Source organism: Acartia tonsa, chromosome 13 (genome assembly GCF_053477335.1).
Source record: "Acartia tonsa isolate MP-2025a chromosome 13, ASM5347733v1, whole genome shotgun sequence".
Lineage (NCBI taxonomy): Eukaryota > Metazoa > Arthropoda > Copepoda > Calanoida > Acartiidae > Acartia > Acartia tonsa.
The window spans coordinates 10,665,011-10,687,130 of record NC_137272.1 but is presented as its reverse complement, the minus strand read 5'-3'; the positions used below and the strand labels follow the sequence as shown (position 1 = coordinate 10,687,130).

General features: G+C 35.3%; 3 protein-coding genes across 4 annotated transcripts; 1 reads left to right on the top strand and 2 right to left on the bottom strand.

The window, feature by feature from the left end:
* Nucleotides 1-1,006: 1,006 nt before the first annotated feature.
* Nucleotides 1,007-19,515, top strand: LOC145335131 (intraflagellar transport protein 27 homolog). Of its 2 annotated transcripts, none has more exons than XM_080180863.1 (9): nucleotides 1,007-1,158; nucleotides 3,350-3,437; nucleotides 14,950-15,009; nucleotides 15,946-15,986; nucleotides 17,143-17,221; nucleotides 17,791-17,845; nucleotides 18,174-18,244; nucleotides 18,595-18,661; nucleotides 19,066-19,515. In XM_080180863.1, exons 1-9 carry the CDS (start codon nucleotides 1,103-1,105, stop codon nucleotides 19,149-19,151), a joined length of 603 nt encoding a protein of 200 aa, XP_080036989.1. In that variant the 5' UTR covers nucleotides 1,007-1,102; the 3' UTR covers nucleotides 19,152-19,515. The 2 variants fall into 2 exon arrangements, with proteins under 2 accessions (XP_080036989.1, XP_080036990.1); XM_080180864.1 differs by lacking the exon at nucleotides 1,007-1,158 and adding an exon at nucleotides 2,171-2,279.
* Nucleotides 9,046-11,547, bottom strand: LOC145304341 (uncharacterized). The gene is made up of 2 exons (XM_080146209.1): nucleotides 11,151-11,547; nucleotides 9,046-10,134 (listed from the first exon to the last, which is right to left on the bottom strand). Exons 1-2 carry the CDS (start codon nucleotides 11,545-11,547, stop codon nucleotides 10,049-10,051), a joined length of 483 nt encoding a protein of 160 aa, XP_080002335.1. The 3' UTR covers nucleotides 9,046-10,048.
* On the bottom strand, nucleotides 11,625-12,582 carry LOC145303769 (uncharacterized). The gene is made up of 2 exons (XM_080145376.1): nucleotides 12,287-12,582; nucleotides 11,625-12,031 (listed from the first exon to the last, which is right to left on the bottom strand). Exons 1-2 carry the CDS (start codon nucleotides 12,577-12,579, stop codon nucleotides 11,977-11,979), a joined length of 348 nt encoding a protein of 115 aa, XP_080001502.1. The 5' UTR covers nucleotides 12,580-12,582; the 3' UTR covers nucleotides 11,625-11,976.
* Nucleotides 19,516-22,120: the final 2,605 nt, after the last annotated feature.

Sequence of the window (22,120 nt, the reverse complement as noted above, 5' to 3'; positions counted from 1 at the left end):
TATCCAACAATGGCCGGTGTTGAATTCATGGTGCTTAGGACTTTTTTTGATCTCTTTCCTTATCAATTTTTAGCCTTGAATCATGAAGAATTAAGTTTGTATCTTGAATTATCAATACCAATTATATCATTAGTTCTACAGATCTTACAATATCTTATTCATGGAACACTTTGTACCCGTAAAAACCAAGTATTGGCAATCCATTATAAAATTGGCATGAACATTGATCCTGAAAAAATCTTTTTTGCCACAAAGGGAATAGACTTTGTACCAGGTTTTCTTATATTCATAGCCTCATTCATAAGAGGATCTAATTTCATTTACAAGAAATTAAAAACTTTAAAATTATTTAGAAGTAATAAAAATCAAGTTAGAAATATACCTAAAACAAATGATGTCCTGGATGTTTTATCTGTTTGTGACCTAACTGAAGAACCTAATGAGTGTGATGAACATAACCCTGTTGATAAGATTGCAGAAGTTACACCACCAGCAAGTAATGGACCAAGCAGGACTTTTAATACACCTGTAACTGTAAACACTTCCAGAACTTTTCTGATAAACATGAGAACAAGTATTATCAACGGGTTTCAGAAACCTGCTAGTGATTCCTCCTCAGTTTATAAAGCTGTTGGTCCTTTGGCTTGTCTGGTCATAATCATTGCAGTATTTTCCTTTACTGTCTGGCTCACAGACAACAATTCATCTAATATAATCATTTATCTATTTGCTGTTCTTATGGACTGCCTGTTTTTTGTGGTTCCAATTTATTGTTTCCAAAAGAGTGAAGAAGTTAATAGCTTTGCTAAGCTTAGACTTAATCAATTCAAAGCAAGATTTTACATATTCTAGTGTGTCTTTCTCTAAAATATTATTTTTAAATTTCAATAATTTGTGATTAGGTGTTAGTACATAAAGTATTTAAAATAGAATATTAGTTCAATACTTTGTGAACAAAAGTGACAAAATTCAATGGTGATATTTAATTGGAGTTGGATAGTTATTTTTTAAAAATCTGTTGTGATTTCAATAATATCAATTAGTTATAGTTGTATTTTACTATGATTAAAGAATGCTTAGAATGTTTTCTATTTTAATTTAAATGTACTTTACCACCATCTTTGTATTCATGTTCACGGAGTTTCTACACACCTACAGGTAGTTTTTATTTTATGTTTCTTGATTAATGTCTCTTTTATCCTTACTAGAGGCCTCTCTGGCAATTTCTCTTGGGAGGGAATATGGTCCCCTCCCTAAAATTGTTATATACCATCTCAGGTTCTATGAGAAGCTACCCTGTAAAGGAGAACCATATCGGTTCAGTGGTTAGCCAGATACTTCTGTATACACATCGAAGGATTTAATAGTAAAAGGATCTATTTGTCTGTGTGTACCAAATGATCTTGCTAACAGCTGAACCGATATGATAATCCTCTACAGTGTAACTTCTCTTGGGCCCTTGGAAGGTTTATAACTATTTTCGTACTTCTTTTTACAACTAAAATTAAAAGTTAGGGTAGACTCCTCCCTCCTCCCCAACCCTCCTCACTAAAAGGACTCTAGGGGCGTAACCGCAAGAAACAACTAAGCCAATAAGTACAAAAAAATATCAAAAATTCATACAAAAGTTCAGGGTAGGATGATACACCTTAAACAAGTTGAACAATATGTGAGAAAATAAATCAAATTTTTTATAGTTACTATGACGGACTGACAAACCGACCTTAGTTATAGTAAATTAAGTTTCTTTCGAACAATTACTAATGCTTTTACTAAGTCAAACCTTCGCTAACTTATTATGTATAATATGTAGAACGATGTCTGTCTATCTGTTTGTTTGTTTGTACCGAAGATTTTTTTTTCTTTTTCTTAAATTAAAAAAAAAATGCATTTTGGGATTCAACTCTCCCTTTCTCAAGTGCCCCTAGAGGCCTCTAGGGGGCGAAGCCGCTAGTAAGTATATAAAGTATTGGGAATGACAATCAAATTCGGGATGGATTAAATAATCTCTCATTTCTCTGGCATTTACGGGCGTTATTTATAAAATTTTAGATTTAAATTCAATGGAATACGACCGTTATATTACTCCTATTATTGCATTTCTATGATGGTTTGCTTTCTCTCTGTAGCTACTTTATCTACCTGTCTTTTCATAATAATATTAAATTTAATTTGACAGCTTTCTATTCTGAAATACCAAAATTAATAACAACAAATAAATAGTTGCTATTGAGAGAGATATATATTTTTTTGCTGAAGATGGCTTCAGTTATTATTAGGTGAATCTTATTATGTCAAGTAATTTGGTTTCTCGTATTCATTCGAATCCGGTGGATAGGAACCGGTTCTCATCCATACGAAAAACTATGTCTAGCATCTTATTATATCCAGCTTTATACGAATATAAAAATGTACAATCATAAGATTAAAACAAGTTTTTTAGCCAGTGCCTTCGGCACCTCGGGGCTACAAAACTGGTTTTAATCTTATAATTGTATATTCTATATCCGCGGAAAGCTGTTTATAATACGATGCGAGAAATGACTATTCTCGTATTCATTCGAATCCGGTGGATAAGAACCGGTTCTCATCCATACGAAAAAACTATGTCTAGCATCGTATTATATCCAGCTTTCTACGAATATAAAAATTTACAATCATAAGATTAAAGCCAGTTTTTTAGCCCGTGCTTTCAGCACCTCGGGGCTAAAAAAACTGTTTTTAATCTTATAATTGTACATTCTATATCCGTGGAAAGCTGTTTATAATACGATGCTAGAAATAACTATTAATCCGGCCGTTCATAACTCTATATGGAAATGGGGCAAATGTGATTTTCTTGGCGGCTGTTTATGATAGACTACTGTCTTTTTTTTAAGGTACTTCTTACCAAAGAACATCCAACATACAATTAACTTGGTCTGTCAGTTTTCAGTCATACTACAAAAAAATATATGTATAATGTGTGTAAAAGTTTCTCATTTTTTATGACCACTCTACATCTGCTATCTAACTTTTTGTGGTTCTTTACTTATGAATGATGTCATCCTTGTTTTTAAAAGCGAATCTTTTCTATAATTAGATTTTAAATTACTGATTCTTAGGACAACAAAGTACAATGTTATAATAAAAGCATCTCTATAATCAAGTCCTAAAAATGTAAGTATGTCCTCAAACATTAACATGTTTTTTTTTCATTTTTACAAATTTCCTTACAATTTTTTTCTAACTTTTATACATTTATATACTGATTAATCAATACTGACAATCTACCATTTATAATGTTCGTTTGTCCTACAGTTTTAGAGCTTCACTTTTTTTAATGTTGTCATCCTTGATTTTTATTTAGAGGTAAGCTTGTAGTTGTGGGTGATTGGGGAGTAGGGAAGACTTCTGTAGTGCAGCAATTTCTTACAAATGGAACAGCTTTCCCTAAGGTAAAAATATATACTTTCGATGATTTTCCTTTAAGTGCCAATCGATCACTAAAACATTACTCCCTTTTTTTTGGTTTACCAAACCACTGTGGGGATCCTAGCCTTAAACAATACAAATACAAGCTTAAATACAAATAATTAACAAACAATTAAACCACCCTCTCTCTTTATTTTCAAAATAGTGGGTGGGTTGGGGGTACTGTGCTCTACTAGGCAATTTTAGGAAGATTAATTAATTTTTTTTTATGCAAATGATTCTATAGAACTTTGTTTCATTGACTTTAAGTTTGCCTATTCTGATTTGTGAAATAAGTTCAGAATATACAAATGTGTATTTTACCCAAAGAAGATAAAGTATAGAATAGAATCCAGGTAGAAGATTCTGCCTGGCTAGCCTGAAGTAAAATTGGAACTTTTGAAAGACCAAAACGGCTGAAAGGCTGTTAGTAAATAACATGATTTCAGTAATTATTCAGAAAAAATATTCAAAATAAATTTCTTTTCCAATGATTTACTAAAAGCCATGTAGCCAAGAATCCAGCTTCCTCTTCCCTATTCACAATGGATTAAAAATGAATTTAATGTGCATATTAAGCCTTAAAAAAATAATTATGTAAGAAAATTTACAACAAAATATTGGTCTCAGTATTTATATTATAAAACTAGGTTGCGCTCTTATGTTTCTTATATTAGATGTTGATACAAATTAAACTTTTCTAGTTTTGTCCAACTAGTCATTGTGATTTGTACTTTATCATTATTGTCTTTACTGCGCAAGTCAAAGATTCCTTCAAATTTCCCAGAATTTTCTTTTTCGTTTGAGATACTTCAATGAAAACCTCACATTATTGTTTCATAGCTTGAATTCCAGAAAAATCCGTTTGGAACGTGTACCTACTCAATTTTGCCATATTGTCCGAAGCTCGATCGAAATAAAACGCGGAAAGACTCGGAACGAGCAAATCTGTTCCATCTAAAGTAACCCAGAAGTTTCGAGAATGGTAAATTTAAAGAATTTATAGGAACAGAATAAGTTCTTTGTCTTACGTGCTTTCATTCGAATCGTTTAACAAATTTTCGCTCGTCAATCTTAAATAAGCACATTTTCGATAGAAAATTTTCGATAAAAATTCACAGTTGAACGCTTATTCGTACAATTAAAACGTTCGTTTGTCGATTTTTTACGAAAACGTGCTTAATTTTGAATCTTAGGTAATTCTGATTTACATACCGCACGAATTCGTATGCTCTATGATTTCTTTCCATTCTGATTCTAGGAATTCGCAAAATTTGCTAAATTTAAACTTCGGAAATATGACTGAATCGTATCGCAACCTTCTTAACAGAGTGTTCAAATGAGACTACCAATCTTCAAGAATCTTGTTTTTCATGGGTTTTTATAATTACACGAAAAAACGTCAATCGATATGCGGACGTCGAATTATTACGATCTTAGATAACCAACATCATCACCTTGCTTGGTGTAACACCAATTGAAATTCCGTGGAACCTTGTAATCATAAAGATCACGCGTCCGATTGCAATAACCTTGAAGGTTTAGTCGATTAAATGACTGAAATTGACAAAACTAATATATTTTATTTACCTAGGTAAAAAACTTTCCCAATCGAAATGAAAAAGTATTTATCTAAAAAATCGCACACGGTTAAAACATTTAAGATCTACAGACACACATTCAACTACTCTGGATACAAAAATAAACAATTTATTTTAGGAAGGCTGGTTCACAACTTTATTAAACTAGAAATATAATCAAATGTTTTTTGATACTAGTTAATAACTCATGTGGTGACACATCTAGATGGCACGATATTCCTCCTCGTGTCGATTGATATCTTGAAGCATAGTAGACAGCTCGGCAGCCTGCGCGGCAGCTGACCTCTCAGCAGCAGGGCGACAATGACGCAGGTTAGCCTCCACCCAACCATGGTGGTATAGGCACCTGGTCAGTGCCCTTTTTAACTCGATATCATCAGTATTTGTAGCTCTACTAAGCATTTCCTCCTTTATTAGATCCATACGACTTTGCAAAGCATTGTACAACTCCTCGTTGGCGGCGAATGACATTTTAACTCTATACTAGTGGACAGTATGTGTCTAACTCTCTACTTAGTAAATGAAACTAGTTTCCCACAACTAGGTGTGGCGAACAAACAGTCAACCACCACGGGCAAACATGGCCTAACCAACCAACCATATAATTATCTTCTAAAAAACCACTTTCAGTTACAGGGAGAAAAGAATAAGTAAATTCATCTGAGCAGAAGCTATAACGGCCGGAGAATGAAGTAATATCTTAATAATCTAATAAAATATAAATGCAATGATTTAAAAAACTGCCGTTATAACATGAATATTTAGAATATGTCATTGGGCGCGTGAACGGCTTTCCCCACAGTCGATTACAAGCGAGAAACGGATCAAGGTTGCTGCTGAAAGAGCCTAGTCTAAGGAAGCACTTCACCTCCAGGAGGTATTTTCCAAATATGGCTTAAATTGAAACCGAGACCCACGAACTGCTGGTCGTGTAAACGCTGAATTATTTCCCGAGAAAAATCTATAAATTTTACTAATGAAAAAATTCATAAAATAAATGACTAACTCATTATTATTGTTTCACTTATATTAATTTTCTTGAACATGAAAAACATAAATAAATTATTACAAGTATTGGGATGACTGTGATATATATAAAGAGGCTGTGATGACTGTATTGTTTTGCACTGGTATAAAAAACTTGTTTGAAACGCTTACTGATTGAAAATAATGCTCATAGATTATATACTGGTTTGCACGTTATATCATAAAAATTTTCGTAAAATCCTATTATCATTAAGATATAGATTACTTCCAAAAATCAGAAATAAATTGTAGCATGATTTGGATAGAATAAGTTTTAGATTTCTGACATGACTAATACAACAGGTACTAGATTTAACACAGTATGAATTTTCAATGGATATAATCCTTTGTATCTTTCATGGTAATATTGTTAATTGGGACTGAAAAAACCGATAGCTTATCGATGAAATATCCGACAACGCATGTCGCGCTTCGAATGTGGTCGAATTATGTCATTCGAAACAAAATTATATCGTTAACCGCCGCCAAATCTTATGACAACCTTAATATCTTGACTAACCTTGAAATACCATGATAAAACACAAAGGACATAACCTATAAGGTCGAATATTACATAAAATAATAATTAATACTTAACGGAAAACTTATTTGTTTGGCTAAAACCAAGAACGAAAAGCGTCAGTGTTTCTTGTGAAACGTGTGTTGACAACGCCGTCGTCGACGAATCTTGCCATTCGCTGTCCTCCTGTGAACGGAGAATTTATCACAATATTGTGAAAAAGCCCAGCTCTATTTGTGTGGCCGTTTATCACCGGCTGGCATGGGAATAATCTTTGGGCTGCCGACGTAGGCCTGTCTTGTGGCCGCTGTGTCATAATGTCCTCATGTCTGCTTGGGGACGGACGCCGCGAGACTTGGGGATGGGAGGTCGACCTAGGATTTTGCGCCCCGCGATAAATTGGTTGACCGGAGTTCCGCGCAAAATCCGTTATTTGTGGATCGTCCTGCATTGTAATGCACCGCGACAAAGCCATTTGATATGGCTCTGTCATCTGTCGGTACATACGGGACATCTCAATCGACCGCCACTTCCCCTTATCCCTCAACGCCTCGTCCGACAAGCCGGCTTCGCACGCTGCGGAAACCCCGGACATTTTACAGGACTTTCTGCCCACTGGGCCGAAATATCCTACTTGACGGCATAACTGCGTGATATCATTCAATAGAGTCTGTGGCGAGAGTTGATACCTGCCGTCAGCTACAATTTGTCTACCTCCTGGCAGCCACATGGTTGAAGATCTGCAGAACAAGAAGTTTTCATCCAGTATCCCTTCCCCCATGAACTGAAATCCACATCTGCGATAGTACTTCTTAATCAGCGCCACCGGGCACATATCTCCGCCCTCTGATGCCAACAGGTTTGTACATCCTTCATGTTCTTGGTCATTCTTCCTCTTGGGGTAGATCACTCGCAGGACTTCCACCCCGCCGATTTGATCTTGGCTTATATGGCAAGCCCTCACTTGATCAAGATCGGCGAGACGAGTGAATGTGTGGAACTGCAAAATTATTGCCACCGTCGCTCGGAAAACTGGCAGCGGAATGTCCCAGATGGAGTCATAGTCGTAGACTATCTTGCGCATGATTGCCGTGAGGACGCCCTTAGGAATGGGCGTGGCTTTTCTGACGGGGGCGCGTTCCATTGCTGCCCTTCTCACCGCTCCTTCCAACAGCCGCGACACACGTTGTGAAAATTCCGAAACAGGCTGATCTATTATGTATGACCATGCCTTCAAACTTCCACAAACCTGTTTGAGGAAGGAGTAAGGCTTCCTTATATCCTCCAGATAATGGATGAAGTCCTGCAACACCCTCTCCTGGAACGTGGTTGCAGGCAGATTCCTTTTGCGCAAATAGGCAAGAAATACCTCCACTACTTGGGAATGCACGCTCGTGGTGGACTGGGCGCGGGACGACGTGTATAATTTGGCATCTCGACTCTTTGTTGGCGACAAATTCAGACCTCGCGCTGCTTTCATGATTCTCAGAGCTGGCCTCTGTGAAATTCGAGCAGGAAGACCCTCTCCAACTAAAAATATAGATTAAATTAACCATAGGTTTGAATAAAACAAAACTTCGTACGCATTAAAAACCTCTTATAGAGACAGTTATGCAGCCACTTGAATGAAAAGAAAAAATATGTGTCGAAAACGACCGTTGTACATTAACAAATTTCTTTGTTTGTTGTATCATAAATCTGAGACTAAAAGACTACCAATCCTAACGCCGAAAAAACGTTCGATTCTTGCCTTTACTACCCGATTTTATATCATTTGAACAACTATACTTGCCTCTCATAGGTCTTTGTTGTCCTCTGACTCGGTAAGCTGGATCAAATCCGGCGCGACCCATTTTATACTGATTTCCGCGGATTCCTCTAATATAAAATCTGAAATGGGTATACAAATTGAGAATTCAAATAACAAATTTCCGAAAAAAACTCGTTTAATTTGTAAAAAATCAGTGTTCACATATATGAAATCCATTCGGAATCAACTACTAAAAAAGGCCAAATATTAAGATTGTAAAACCCATTTCTTGAACAGCCAACAAATATATATTAAATTTTCAGAGCGTATCACAGACTAGAATAATTTTCAAATTGCACTTTCATGGAAAGACCGAATGTTTGACAAATACATAAAAGGACATAAATGGATAATAAAAGTACTTGTGAAAAACCAAAAAGTCCGAAACCAGCAGGGTTTCTCTTATAAGCATACATAATCTAATTTCATCCAAACAACCTAACTGAATTTAGAATAATGTGCCTAAATTGTATGTAAATATTTTTAGAAATAAAAATGCTTCTCACGATCCTATGATTTCTGGACTTGAATGGTTATTGAATACTTTAGATTACAAATCAGATGTATACATGAATTAAAATAATTATATCTGCATGGAAAATGATATCATTTTATTGGGTACGAATAAACTATCTTCAAATCTTATTACATGTTTTCGTTATGACGAAAATAGAAATATAACCTCCCCATATGATCTAATAAAGTCTTATCTGTATATTTACTAAATCTTGCCAAAGAAGTATCGTAGCCCAATAAATAGAACATTTCTATTAACTAATAAATGCACAACTCAGGTTTTAATCAATAAAGCGATCATAGAAAAATTACACATTCCTTTAAACATGCAATCTGCTGCTTCTGATGTAAAAATGGTCTTAAACACAAAAATTCTTTTTATGAAAGACTTAAACCTTCCGGCTTCAATAAACTGCGACCAAAAACAAGCAGACTGCCATAAGGGAATGACAAAAACGGTAGTAGCGGACGGTATACTTAAAATTTTATGTAGTGCTGGAACTATAACTTTAACCGGAGGGCATATGTACATGACGCGCTTATTATCCAATTCTTGTATAAAAAAGTCGGTGCCTAATGCCGTTTTATCCGGCAACTTTGAATAAAACGCCGAACATTTTGTATTTGCCGCGCTGGCCATAAGATCGATATCCGGCATAACCATAAATTTCTCACGTATTAAATTATAGTCCTCGAGAGCTACCGACCACTCGTCGGTGTTACTCACTTTAGATCCCTCGTCGGCAATTTTGAGCAACAACGTGCTCCTCCTTTGCCATACTGGCAGGAGAATAATGTCAAACTGTAGCTGGACTAGCTTGATATTTATCACATGGCGCTGTAGAATTTCTACTCTAGAGCCGCGGTTCAAAATGCTGACTAAGCCGCGATTGTCCGTGCACCAAACCACTGTTTTGTGTCTATTTTGCTGGAGAAAGGATTCCTGTTCAAACATTTTAACAACTGCCAACAACTCTCGCAGTGTACTGGACTGCTGCATTTCATCGTATTCGAAGGGAAACTCCTTTATGAAACGAAGTTGTTCCGCTTCAAATACATAAGCCCTAGATTCACTCGAATCAGAGACCATGATGGACTCTATCTGCGTGATGTCTAGAGGATCTACAGCTTCCAGCAAAACTGCCTGCTTCGCAGGTTGGATAATGTTGATGACAGCATTGCACTTGTTGACAGGTTGTCCGTTGAAACTAAAATAAAAACAAAGAATATTTAAATGTATAACTCATATTTAAATGAACGTCAAAACTTAACCGAGGCTTAAACAATACATTCGTAAGATGCCGGGGAAAAAATATATGCACAACTGAGTCGGACTTGTATCTTGCAAAAAATTTTTTTTTTTTTTTTTAAAAATTTTGAAAACATTTCAAAAACTAAAAACTCGAATGTACACACCTTATTAAATAAACTTTCAACATTTCGAATTCTTGTAACATTCTATCGTTTATAACTAACGACCCGGACCATCCTTTCTCCTGAACAGTCAATCCGAGTGTCTGCTGACATGCTCTAGTCACCACTCTCATTATATTTCCATGAGAATGGAGAAGGTGACAACATACACCAAGGATATGTGCTAATTCTTTGGCCTGTATTACACCAACCCTATCAGCTTTTGAAATTGCAGCGTTAATATCATTTGTAAGAATTATTATCTTCATTAGAGGGGCACTGATTCTCATGGAAATCGAGTCTAAATTGAAACCCAGGTAACACAAAGAAGTGGCAGGCCCGAAACATTTCGATAAATTTAACGTCCAGCCTGTGCTTTCGAACACAAATTTTATGAACTTAAGGCTAGCCAATCCTTTAATCTTAGACAAGGCTGAATTGAACGAGTCATCGACAAATGTCGATAAATCGATGCCTCGAGCGTGGCAGAATCTTCGTATGGGGACTATCAGAGAATTCATTATGTATGTGGCTGGACCTGACAAAAAATATTGCATTCTTATGGATCAATTTGAAGAAAAACGTATAGTTCAATTTGACGCCCGATCGTTTCTTAAGAAAAACACACTACCAAAACGTAAAAACAAAAAATATACATTCGGTTTTTGGTTTTCAGCATGCATGAGGCTGTCAAATACATTTCATATTGCATTCATTAAACAATAGACATCGCTATCCTTATGCGTTTTAGCACTTGCGTATCGAAAATTTATGCCATTGATAGAATTAGAAAATGATAAAAATAACTAACCTGTGCCAAATGGCAGCGTTAAAAACTCATAGAACTCCCGCGTGCCGGAGGCGTTGACAACCGCAAAACCAAATAAACCACGGAACTCTGGATGTAATGCCAAATGGCAATACATCGCTGAGATGTCCAACACGGACATCCAGCAGCCGGATGTAACTCTGGGAAGGACCATGGAGATATCCTCCATTTTCATAGAGACTTTTCTTAAACAATCGTTCAGTGTACGCGACAGATCTAGACACTGTCGCAATTTCACGTTACCCTCACTATCCAATTTTGACGCCACCGTCAAAGGGTTGACAAAATATGGTTTATAATCAACTTTTCTAACAATGTTTTCCTTAACCCATTTGTCTGTTTTTGCCTGAACGAATTGAATGTTCTGCAAAGCACTCATATTGTTCCTGATATCTGTCGCCTCAGGAAGAGGAGTAACTATGTCCGGCTTATAACCGTCTCTTAATAGTTCTAAAACTGAATCACTGGCGTTTAAAATTTGTTCATAAAATAATTGAGCCTTTGGATCATGGATCCCTCCTGCAACTGGACCGAAACCAAGGCCTTGCAACCGGTCAATTTCCTTATCAATAAAAGCCGCAAAATCTTGGTCAGAAATGTCACTTAAAGAATTTACTACTAAGTCACTGGTAACAATTTTTACAGAAGTATTGTCGTCATTTTCAATGTTACCATTGGAGTTAAAGTCAATAGAATTTGTGTCAGTTAAATTGTCGTTATCGAGCGGGGCGATAACATCGTCAATAAGGAGCTCCTCGGCTTTGGTGGATGGATATGCCGCTATGGCCGGGGAACTCGAAGCCTCGCTTCAGTCCTTTTTCTTAGGAGCTGTGCACTGAGAGGCTCTATGGCCTTGTTTCTGGCTGAAAATATAATAAAACATTAGACTGGCTGAATTTAACAACTAAGAAACTCTCTGCTAAATGGTAAGCTAAATTGCGAATATATTTTTTTTTTTTTTTTTTAAAACTAAACTATGTATTTTCCGAAAAGAAAACATCCTTGATTATTTATTTGGCATATCCATTGATTGCCCACGCAAAATCGAGATCCAACTATTATTACAACAAACTCAAAACGGCTGCAAATAAAATATATTAAAAATTTTTGTCGCTTACCAATTGTGGCACGTGCCAGTGAAGCGTTTCGCAGATGGTCTAGCCTCCCGCTCTCTGTCCCGTCTGCGCTTCTCACTTTCTTCGTGCTCCTTGCGCAAGGTATTTAATCTGGTTAGCCTCTCGCCCTGCAGAACTTCACGGTTATCGTTGCAGGCAAACTTGACAACCACAGAGGGGCTGTTTGTAAACGCCAAACTCGTGTAGAGACTCATGAACTTGAGCAGCTCGATGGCCATAAGTGAGAACTCCATACTGCGATGCACGGCGGCGTGGGCCTCAGGGGGCAAATACATGTTGTAAAGCTCGCGAACTGCGTCCTAAATTATAGTTTAAAACGTAACAAATTTTATAACACTTAAATGTTACTTAAATCAAATATGGTGATATACAACAATGACCTCAAATATTACATTGTACAGATAAACCGCTCTAGTGCCTATTAAGATCTACAGCATTACAGATAAAAAACACATCTCAGTGCCACAATACTTGTGAAATTAAAAAATTGAGACCGCAAAAGAGAGTAAGGAACTAGAACTGCGAACGAGATTTTTTTATCGTATAATTGTAATAATGTTACCTCGATATTATTTTGGACAGATAATAGATCGAGACCAGTCTTCTGCATCAACCTCAAATAACTGGAGTCACGGCAATTCTGCGCGTTGACCTCAGTTATTTTTCCCAATCTGGTTTGTTGCGTAACGGCATAATGTACTAGGCAGAAACTGGGCGGCTTTGTTTTTGTAGGCACGCCTGCGACGAGTCTTCTGCTCGGCAACGCGACCATCTGCCACCCCTGGGGAAACGGCGTAGCCTGTTGAAAATTGGCCGCTTGAGATGCTTGTATGCCAGCCCTCTGCTGCTGCTGAACTTGCTGTTGCTGGACGCTGCCAACACCATTGCTGGTCGATGGCTGAGAAGCACTGGCGCTCTGCTGGTTTTTCTGATTTCTATCGCTGACTAGCATGCGAATTACGTCGATAAGAGCACTGTTTGGTACCTGACCCGAATTATCGACAGATAAAGGCCTGTCAGCCGTTGATCCTCGGTCATGACACGTACCACGTGGAGGCATGACAGGCTGAGCTGATTTTGTCGGCACTCTGGGTAGTTCCTCCGACCTATGGCGTATGCGTTCGCCGTTTTGCTGCGGTTGGGGCCTAGCTGCCGCGCCTCCTGCCATATATGGTGCCGCATTTATGTTAACATTACTAAAATTCATTGCCTGATTCTGAGATGGATAATGAACTGGACCAGGCCGGCATTGTGGAAGATGCTGAGGGTGTTGCTGTGCTACTCTATTGATATGATCATGCTGACCATATCTGGCCCTTTCTTGTTGAATGTAAGATTGAGCCGCTGGAATGAGAGGTGTGGAAGCCCGAAACGGTCTGGCTCCCATTGGTGCATCATCAGCCAGCATGGCTAATAAATCCGCTGGATCTCTTCCGTTTCCATCATTCATTCGATCCGCCTCCGCAATCTCATCCATCATAGGAGCTGGTTGAGATTCATGAAACTGCGCATGAGCGGCGTCGATCTGATCCTCTTGATCATGGACACTTTCGTCACTATCAACGGCGGGATCATCATCTACGTCCGCTGCTAAAAAATAAAAAACTATTTCCATTATCGATTTTCATTTATACATTGCAACTGCTATTTTGAATGGTTAAAGCTGAACAAAACATGTCCAACATGAAAATCCATGAATTTAGTCGACAGATTTGCAACTTTGCTAAAGTATATTTTATTTTATATATTATTGTGCCTTAAACAAGTGTATGCACGAGTCGAAAAATTTAAAAAAGCATAGAATTGATGTAACGTATATAACCATAGGCCTATATCATGATACGTGACTAAAAGAAAAACTCTGAACTTAACAGCCAATGGTCTGTCAATTAAAATAATACCTGGAGATACAGGCTCGAAACCGTTTTCTTCCTCAAACGCCGGCAACTCCTGGGCTATATCACCCAAATGTGGCAACTGCATCTCATCCTCACCGTCGGCCATTTTATGTGCAAATATGTGCCGTATGAGATGGAAACAAAAAGGCTTATGATAAAAATCTGAAAAATTTATATAACATATAAATCGAGAAATCTAGAATGAACGAATATAAAAATAAACGAAGCATTATGAGTAGGAAATTAATATTTAAAAGAAATAAATCGAATCGACATTAAAAATGACCCTTATAAAAATTTTATAGGTTAAGTCTTATAGCATTCAATTCGAAATTTAAATCATAAAACTATCTATTATTGCCCTATCAAAAACCACGTGCATAAGAAAATCAGTGAATTATGAAAAGGGAAAAATATAAAGAAAAAATGCTATAAAATTAAAAGATATTGATGAAAAATTTAAGGGAGTGGGAGGGAGGGAAAAATAAATTTTTAGAAAAAACTAAATATTTAGGGTTTTCATTTCTATTCCTCCTTATTCTATGATTTTACCAGATAGGGAGCGGATATTGGAGACATCAGTGAATTTATATTGGTTATTTCATTATGTTAAGCGTTCAGACCTTTCAACCAGTATTTTTAATCGCTAGAAGGGGTAATTTTTTGTATCATCATTGGAGATGTACATCAATTTATTGACCATTATCTTCTCCTTTTAGATTCCAGACATAATATTCTTTGTTTTAGAATTATTCCATGACACTCGGGGCAGAGATTTCAACTAAACAAGTCAAAATACCAGAACAGGTATAGTTTATCTATAGTATCGTATTATAGACAGTTTTCCGCTGATTATAAAATGGAAAAAAAATATTGGATTATTTCAAGTTTTGTTGGCCCCGAGGTTAAGTAGAATGGGGGAAAGTTTTTCATTCTTAGGGGGGGGGGGGGGTGTTGATGTAACCTCCGTGTAATTTTCTAATCATTAGATGTTAAATTTCTCTGAAGAAAATTGGGATTGGTTTAAGAGATCTTAGCGGATATACATACATCATACAGACAGACGAACATCCTGTTACTGAGAATATAGGATACTAGAGTTGGCTCAATATAACTATATCGCTATTGGCTAGTTTTCTATAAGTACATATCTATTTATCTATTTCTCATTAAATCAATTTTCCTCCCCCGCCATTACTATCTAAAAGAAAGAAGTAAATATTTATTAATTTAAATGATTTTAAAAAGATTTTTTAAATTGTATTTTTTTCACATTACCATCACCAAAGGGTTAATATGATTAAAATTTAAGTTTTAATATTTTAACACAAAGGAAGTGTCGCCACAATCGAATTCTTTTAAAATAGAGTTTTCTTAGATTTACTCTATTATGAACGTATATTTTTTATTTATGAAATAAGGATTATATACTTCAATGTAATTCAAATATCTACATGAAGTGAAAAACTTAATTCATTCCATAAACAAATAGAATAAAGGTCTTATCGCTTTGGTCAATGAGAGTTTAATGAGGATTATTGGAGCACTATGAGTTTTAAACATTTTAACATTGGAAGACTCGAGCACATTTATAGACGTTTATTTCCTATATAGATCTGTCATGGATCTTGATGCAATAAAGCAGGCCATTTTGTAAATGTTAAAATTGGAAGATTTCATTAAATAAAAGTAATCGCAAATATACTTAGTAAATAAATTGAAATAAAAAACTTACTTATTAAGGATGAATCAGTTGAGCTAGTTATTATTGATTGCTCTGGGAAGTAAGTATATTTATTTTACTTTTAGTATCGTAGCTACTTTATAACTAAGATTTTTCCATACGTTCATAGTCCTTAAAAAACAAGGATGACAACATCCATAAAAGCGAGGCTCTAAAACGGTAGGACAAACGGACATTAACACTTAGTATCAGAACTGAATAATCAGAATATAAATGAATAAGAGTCGAAGCAAAATTGTGAGTGAATTTGTTAAAAAAACTTTTATATACAGGATAATGTTTATGGACATACTTACATTTTTAGAACTTGATTATAGAAATGCTTTGCCTATAATATTGTACTTTGTTGTCCCAGGAATCAGTATTCCAAAAATCAGAACAATCGGATAACTAGATCACATAAAAATTTAATGTTAAAAAAGTAAAAAAATCAATCATAGAGTTGCTACGCTTTCCAAATCATACCTAACTACAACAAGAATTGAAATCGATAGGACAATCCTAACATGCCTAAATTAACGAAACAAGCTATCTGACGGACGTACGGACCGACCCTAATTATAGAAAAGCTTCGCTTTTAAAAAGTAATATGATCTGTGTGTGAGTGTGTGTACCTTGTGGACCACTATGGTTCTCCTTTACAATGTAGTTTCTCATAGGTCCTTGGAACGTTTATAACTATATTGGGGTAGGGTACCACCCCCTTCCCAACATAATTCAGTACTTTATCTACCGTTCAGGCCGTAACGCTGTATGGGATTTTCTTGGCTGGTATTCAAATTACATTCAATTTATGTAAAGATATTTCTTCCTAAAGAAGACCCAGGGATCTAAAGGGATAAGACAATGGCCAGTAAATTGATGTACATACCCAATAATGATACACAAAATTACTCCTCACGTAGATTAAAATTAGTGGTTGAAACGTTTGGACACTCAACTTAATGAACAAACCAATCAAAATTCACTGAAGTCCCCCCAAAGTTGTTAAGCCAACCAATAAGAAAACGCTATAATAAAACTTTGGGAACTAGTGTAATAAACAGCCCATTGTCCTTTTCTCTTTGATACAATTTACTTCTGTTTATTTGTCCAGTTTTCAAAACATTATTTTTTGTGTCTCGCTAATTATTGATAATGCCATCCTTGTTTATTTTTTTATTCTAAAAGCTGAAAACATTTTTGTTCTTGTTTAGAGAAGTTTATAATGATCTGCTGGGATCAATTTGGGAGAATGCTTCGCTTCTTCTAGCTGTTGTAGATGTGACGAGAGAGGTAATAATTGTTTCCACTATTGCTCTAAAACCGATTGATATCCGCTGGAATAGAAATGATTCTGAGGCATTCTGAAAAATCATGTTTAGTATTGCATGGACAATTTTCTACGAATAATAAAAGAATAATACCAGTTTAGTTGGCCCGGGTCTTCGGCAACTCGGGGACAAATAAACTAGAATTAATCTTTAGAATTTTCATTTTACCATCCGCGAAAAGCTGTTTATATTACGATGCGATAAATATCTATTATTGTATGGAATTATAGACAATTTTCCACAAATAGTAACATGGACATCTCTAGTATTGTTATCCCCGAGGGGTTTAAGGTAAAGGTAACAACCATTAAACAAACAACCCTTTTGATTTCACGCCCTTTATCTGGAAGTTCTATAATTATTTGTAGTAACGAGTTTTCTATTGATGCCACTCATCCCAAGCCTAAAACCATTTCAGAAACTATGTGAAGCTTTACGACAATAGAGACTCTCAATCGGTCCAGCCGTTATTGAGATCTTGAACTTCGGACAAAAAAAACCTTACTAATTTTTTATAATAGATTTTTTTAGGATAGCTACAAAAGGGCTAAAACTGTAATTGAACAAGTAAAAGCTAAAAATCCAGGTAAAATATTAATTTTTATTATAAAATATAATTCTTATATAAAAGAAACAGGATGTGTGGGAATCTTATTGTCTGTGTGTACCAAAATCTCGGTAACCGCTGAACCAATATGGTTCTCCTTTACAGCATAGCTTCTCAAGGATCTTGAGAAGTTTTATAACTATTTTGTGGGAGGGTATTACTTTCAACCACCTCCATAAACAATACATATACTTTAAAGCTTGTTAAGCTTAGTGAAATAGCAAAAAAATTCTGCTAAATTATGGGTCAGGGAAATAGTAGACTAGCTTGTATTGTACATCTATATACTTTTGAATTAATTTTCCAGATAAACGAATTCCTGGCATAGTGCTTGCTAACAAAACAGATCTTATTAACAGAAGAGTGGTTTCTTCAAAGGTAAAAGATATACGCAGAAATCAGGGATCTTAAGGGATAAGACAATGGGAGATGAATTAATGTACATTCCCAATGATGATAAACAAAACGTAGATTAAATTTATTGGTTAAAAACTGTTATAGTTTGTAGCAACGAATTGAGAATATCTCCGCTGCTATCCAAGATAGACGGCTAAATGTTTAAAAAAAGATTCCCTATACTAATAAGCATATGATATGTAATTTACTATGTCCTTCGGTCTGCTAGCAATGCTACAAAATATAAGAATACGCGAGAATGGTTTCGTGATTCCCATTCATGATTTTTGTGATTAGCTACATATGGATATTGTCATCCTTGTTAATTATAGGTTGGATCTGATCTGGCGGTACATTTGGGACTGTTATATTTTGAGGCCAGTGCTAAAGATAACTCAGGTAAACATCTAGATAACTAGGGATACAGGCAAGGACGTCCAAGCTTTTCTTTGGGGGATGGGGGGGGGGGTGGTAAAAAGAGTGGTTTCAAAGTTTTGAGGGGGTTGATCTAATGTGTTTTATATGTAGGTAAAGTGAGGGGTTTCAAAGTTTGAAGGAGTGTAGACTAGACACCCTTTACACGGGGGGTGTTGCTCGGTTGCTATTTAAAAATTGGATCATTCGGAATTTAATTTACTTGGTCCGTAAGTCTGTCGATCATGCTTTAAAAGAATACATATTTTACTTTAAAATTATCGAATTTTCTCTTTTTTCTGTTTTATTATATATTCACATTGTCTATCTATGATATTTTTAGTGCTTCGTTACTTATGGATATTGTCATTCTTGTTATATATTTACAGGTATAGAGGAGCCCTTCTTTTACCTGGCCAACGAATGTCACAAGCTGCATGCAGAAACTGCTTCTAGCATGGCGGATTTTGCTTAAATTCATTTTAATATTTGTTTAATCTAAATGGTTTAGTGCTTTCCCTTACAGTGCCTATCGATAACTGAAACCCCTATCCATCCCTTTAATTTTACATAAATTTTATATTAAGAAAGTACCTTTTTTCTATGCCTAACCCTGCCGGGCCTATAAATGCAGTTCCCTAACACTGCACGGCGGGGTTACCCGGTACTCATTTACCCTGACCACCTTTTGTAAATTTTATATATAGGTGTGTGTCTGTGTTTGGGGGGGGGGGGGGGCCCGGGGGGGTATTTGGTCGTCTAGGAATTTAGAGGGAAACCATTAAAATTGTAAACTAAATAATAAATTTGTTATTGTAAATAAATTTTATGAAACTTAATTATTAATTGATTTGTTAGATTAATTCTTTTAGCAAGTGACGTTTTAAAAGAGCTTTTTTAAAAGCGAAATTGTACGATCTGTGACGGTCTGTAGTCCGATTCCTGAGGTAGTTAGGTACAATTCAGAAAGCGAAACAACTCTATAATTGTTACAAGAATGTCCGTACGTCCATTTTGAGCATGTTGATTTTTAACTTTTTCAATTTTTAAATTTTTATGCATTATAATTATCCGATTGATCTGATTTTTGGAATTATGATTCCTAGAACAAAAATGTACAATGTTATAAGCAAATCATGTCTATAATCAAGTCCTAAATTTAAGTGTGTCCTTAAACATTATCCTGCATGTAGCATTTTTAAACATTTTTACTTGCAATTTCGTTTCGAAATTTTACTCATTTATATTCGGATTATTCAGTTCTGACACTCTACAAGTGTTAATATTCGTTTGTCCTATCGTTTCAGAGCTTCGCTTTTATGGATGTTGTCATCCTTGTTTACCTATCTAAATTTACCTCCTTATCAAATAGCACTTATCATAATTTATGCATTTTAAAATTATCCTATTGCTTTCAAACTTTTCATGATGATTCGGTTGTGGGGAATCTGGTAGGTCCACGCATTACCTGCATGATCAAATATCTCATGATTTTTAGTTCTTAATTTCTGACGACTTTTTATACAGTTTTGTACTGTGGGAGGCGTAGTGAAACAAGTAAGTTGGGGGGGAAAGTACCAATTAAACGGTGTGTGGTCATTTCCGCATATTATCACATCAGCATATTGTTTCATCAATACACAAAAGCAAATTATATTAGAAGGGGTATACAGTAGTGGATCTAAAGGGATACTACAATGGCCGATAAATTAATATACATCCCCGGCCCTATGATGATACTTAGAATAACCCCTTCTGTAGATTAAAATTTGTGGTTGAAAAGTGTAAACACTCAACCTAATAACTTTGGGGACTATTGTCATTGCCAACTCTTTCTCTGCTGTACAAAGTTTATACTGTGTTAACAAGGACAAAAGGGATGAAAAGTAAGAAATATTTTTTTCATGAAATAAAAGAAATATATTTTTTTTCATTAAATAAAACAAATATATTTTGTATCTTGTATATCAAAATTGTAGATCCTAAATAAATTTTGTTGAGTAATTTACCACATCGTATTATAGACATCTTTCCGTGGATAATTAGTAAAAACAAGGTTCCGAATGCCTGAGCTAACAAAACTGGTGCTAATCTTATGATATTTACTTTAATTCTCATGTAAAATTTCTGTAATATTAATAGTAATAGAGTAGCCCCGCTACTCAAAATTATTTTGTTTTATACCAACTAAGAACTAACGGCAAATTTTCAGATATTTAAATTAATTTTTTTTAAAAAGAATTAATTAATGATTATTAAAATCTCAAAAGCTTTTTTTCTAAGTTTGTTTCAAAAATTAATTTAAATACTATGAAGAAAAAAAATACTTTATCGATGTACTTAATAGCTTAATGTACTTTTCTTTAATTTATACATGGAAACGTTTTATGGGGGCGTTGTTCAAAAAAGTGGTTTAAACACCACCAATAATTAAAATTTAAACAAAAATAAAAATCTGTATATTAATGTATTTTATATACATAGATATATTTAAATCTTTTATTACAAGCGACTTTAGATAAAGTATCAATTAATTCACATGCGTCGCATGTGTTTGAATGTATTCGCATCAATGTAAATTATGTTTGCAGGGATAAATGGAGTTGAAATATGGATCTTGAAATTGTTGGCGAATTTTATCTATAATTTAGTTGTCTGTCAGCTTGTCATTGTAACTAAAATATTGGAAAACGAATCAGTTTTTTACTGTCAGTGAGTAAATACATATTAGTTTTTTTTAAAAGCAATGCTTTTCTATAATTATGGTCTGTCCGTCTGTATGTGAGTTTATTTTATTCTGGGACTGTTAGCTATTCCGGTTAATTTAAACAGGTTAGAATTGTCCTATCAATTTCAAACTTTACATGTTGATTCCTATAAAAATTAGGTATAATTTAGAAAGTGTAACAACTTTATATTGACTTATGTTTAAAATTCTGCTTATTAAGTTCTGACACTCTACAAGTGTTAATGTTCGTTTGTCCTACCATTTAAGAGCTTTGCTTATATGGATGTTGGCTTCCATGTTTGGTTGTTGTTAAAATGAGGAGTTATGTTATAAAATATGTGCCAGAGGGCAATTCTAGGTGAATTTTGTTAAGGGGGGCAGCAGTTCTGACACTTTTGCGTAAACAGGGAGCATAGGCTTTGTCTTTGGAGTGAGAGGATAGATTATTCAATAAAAAAAGTTTAGTTTTGGGGTGTATTTTCCTTATATATATTTTTTGATAGGTCTCCAGGTTCAGGTGCTGCAGGCTGGAAGGTCAATTCTGGACAGGTATAAATGAAAAAAAATTTGTTTGAAATCTGGCTCCAGGTTTAGGTACTGCAGGCCTCCAGGTGGATCCTGGACAGGTAAAACAAAAAATTTTCAGTTTTAAAGTTAGAGAATAACTTATCTAACAAAAGTTGCTACTTTATGGATAGTACTAGCGACTACGCCCC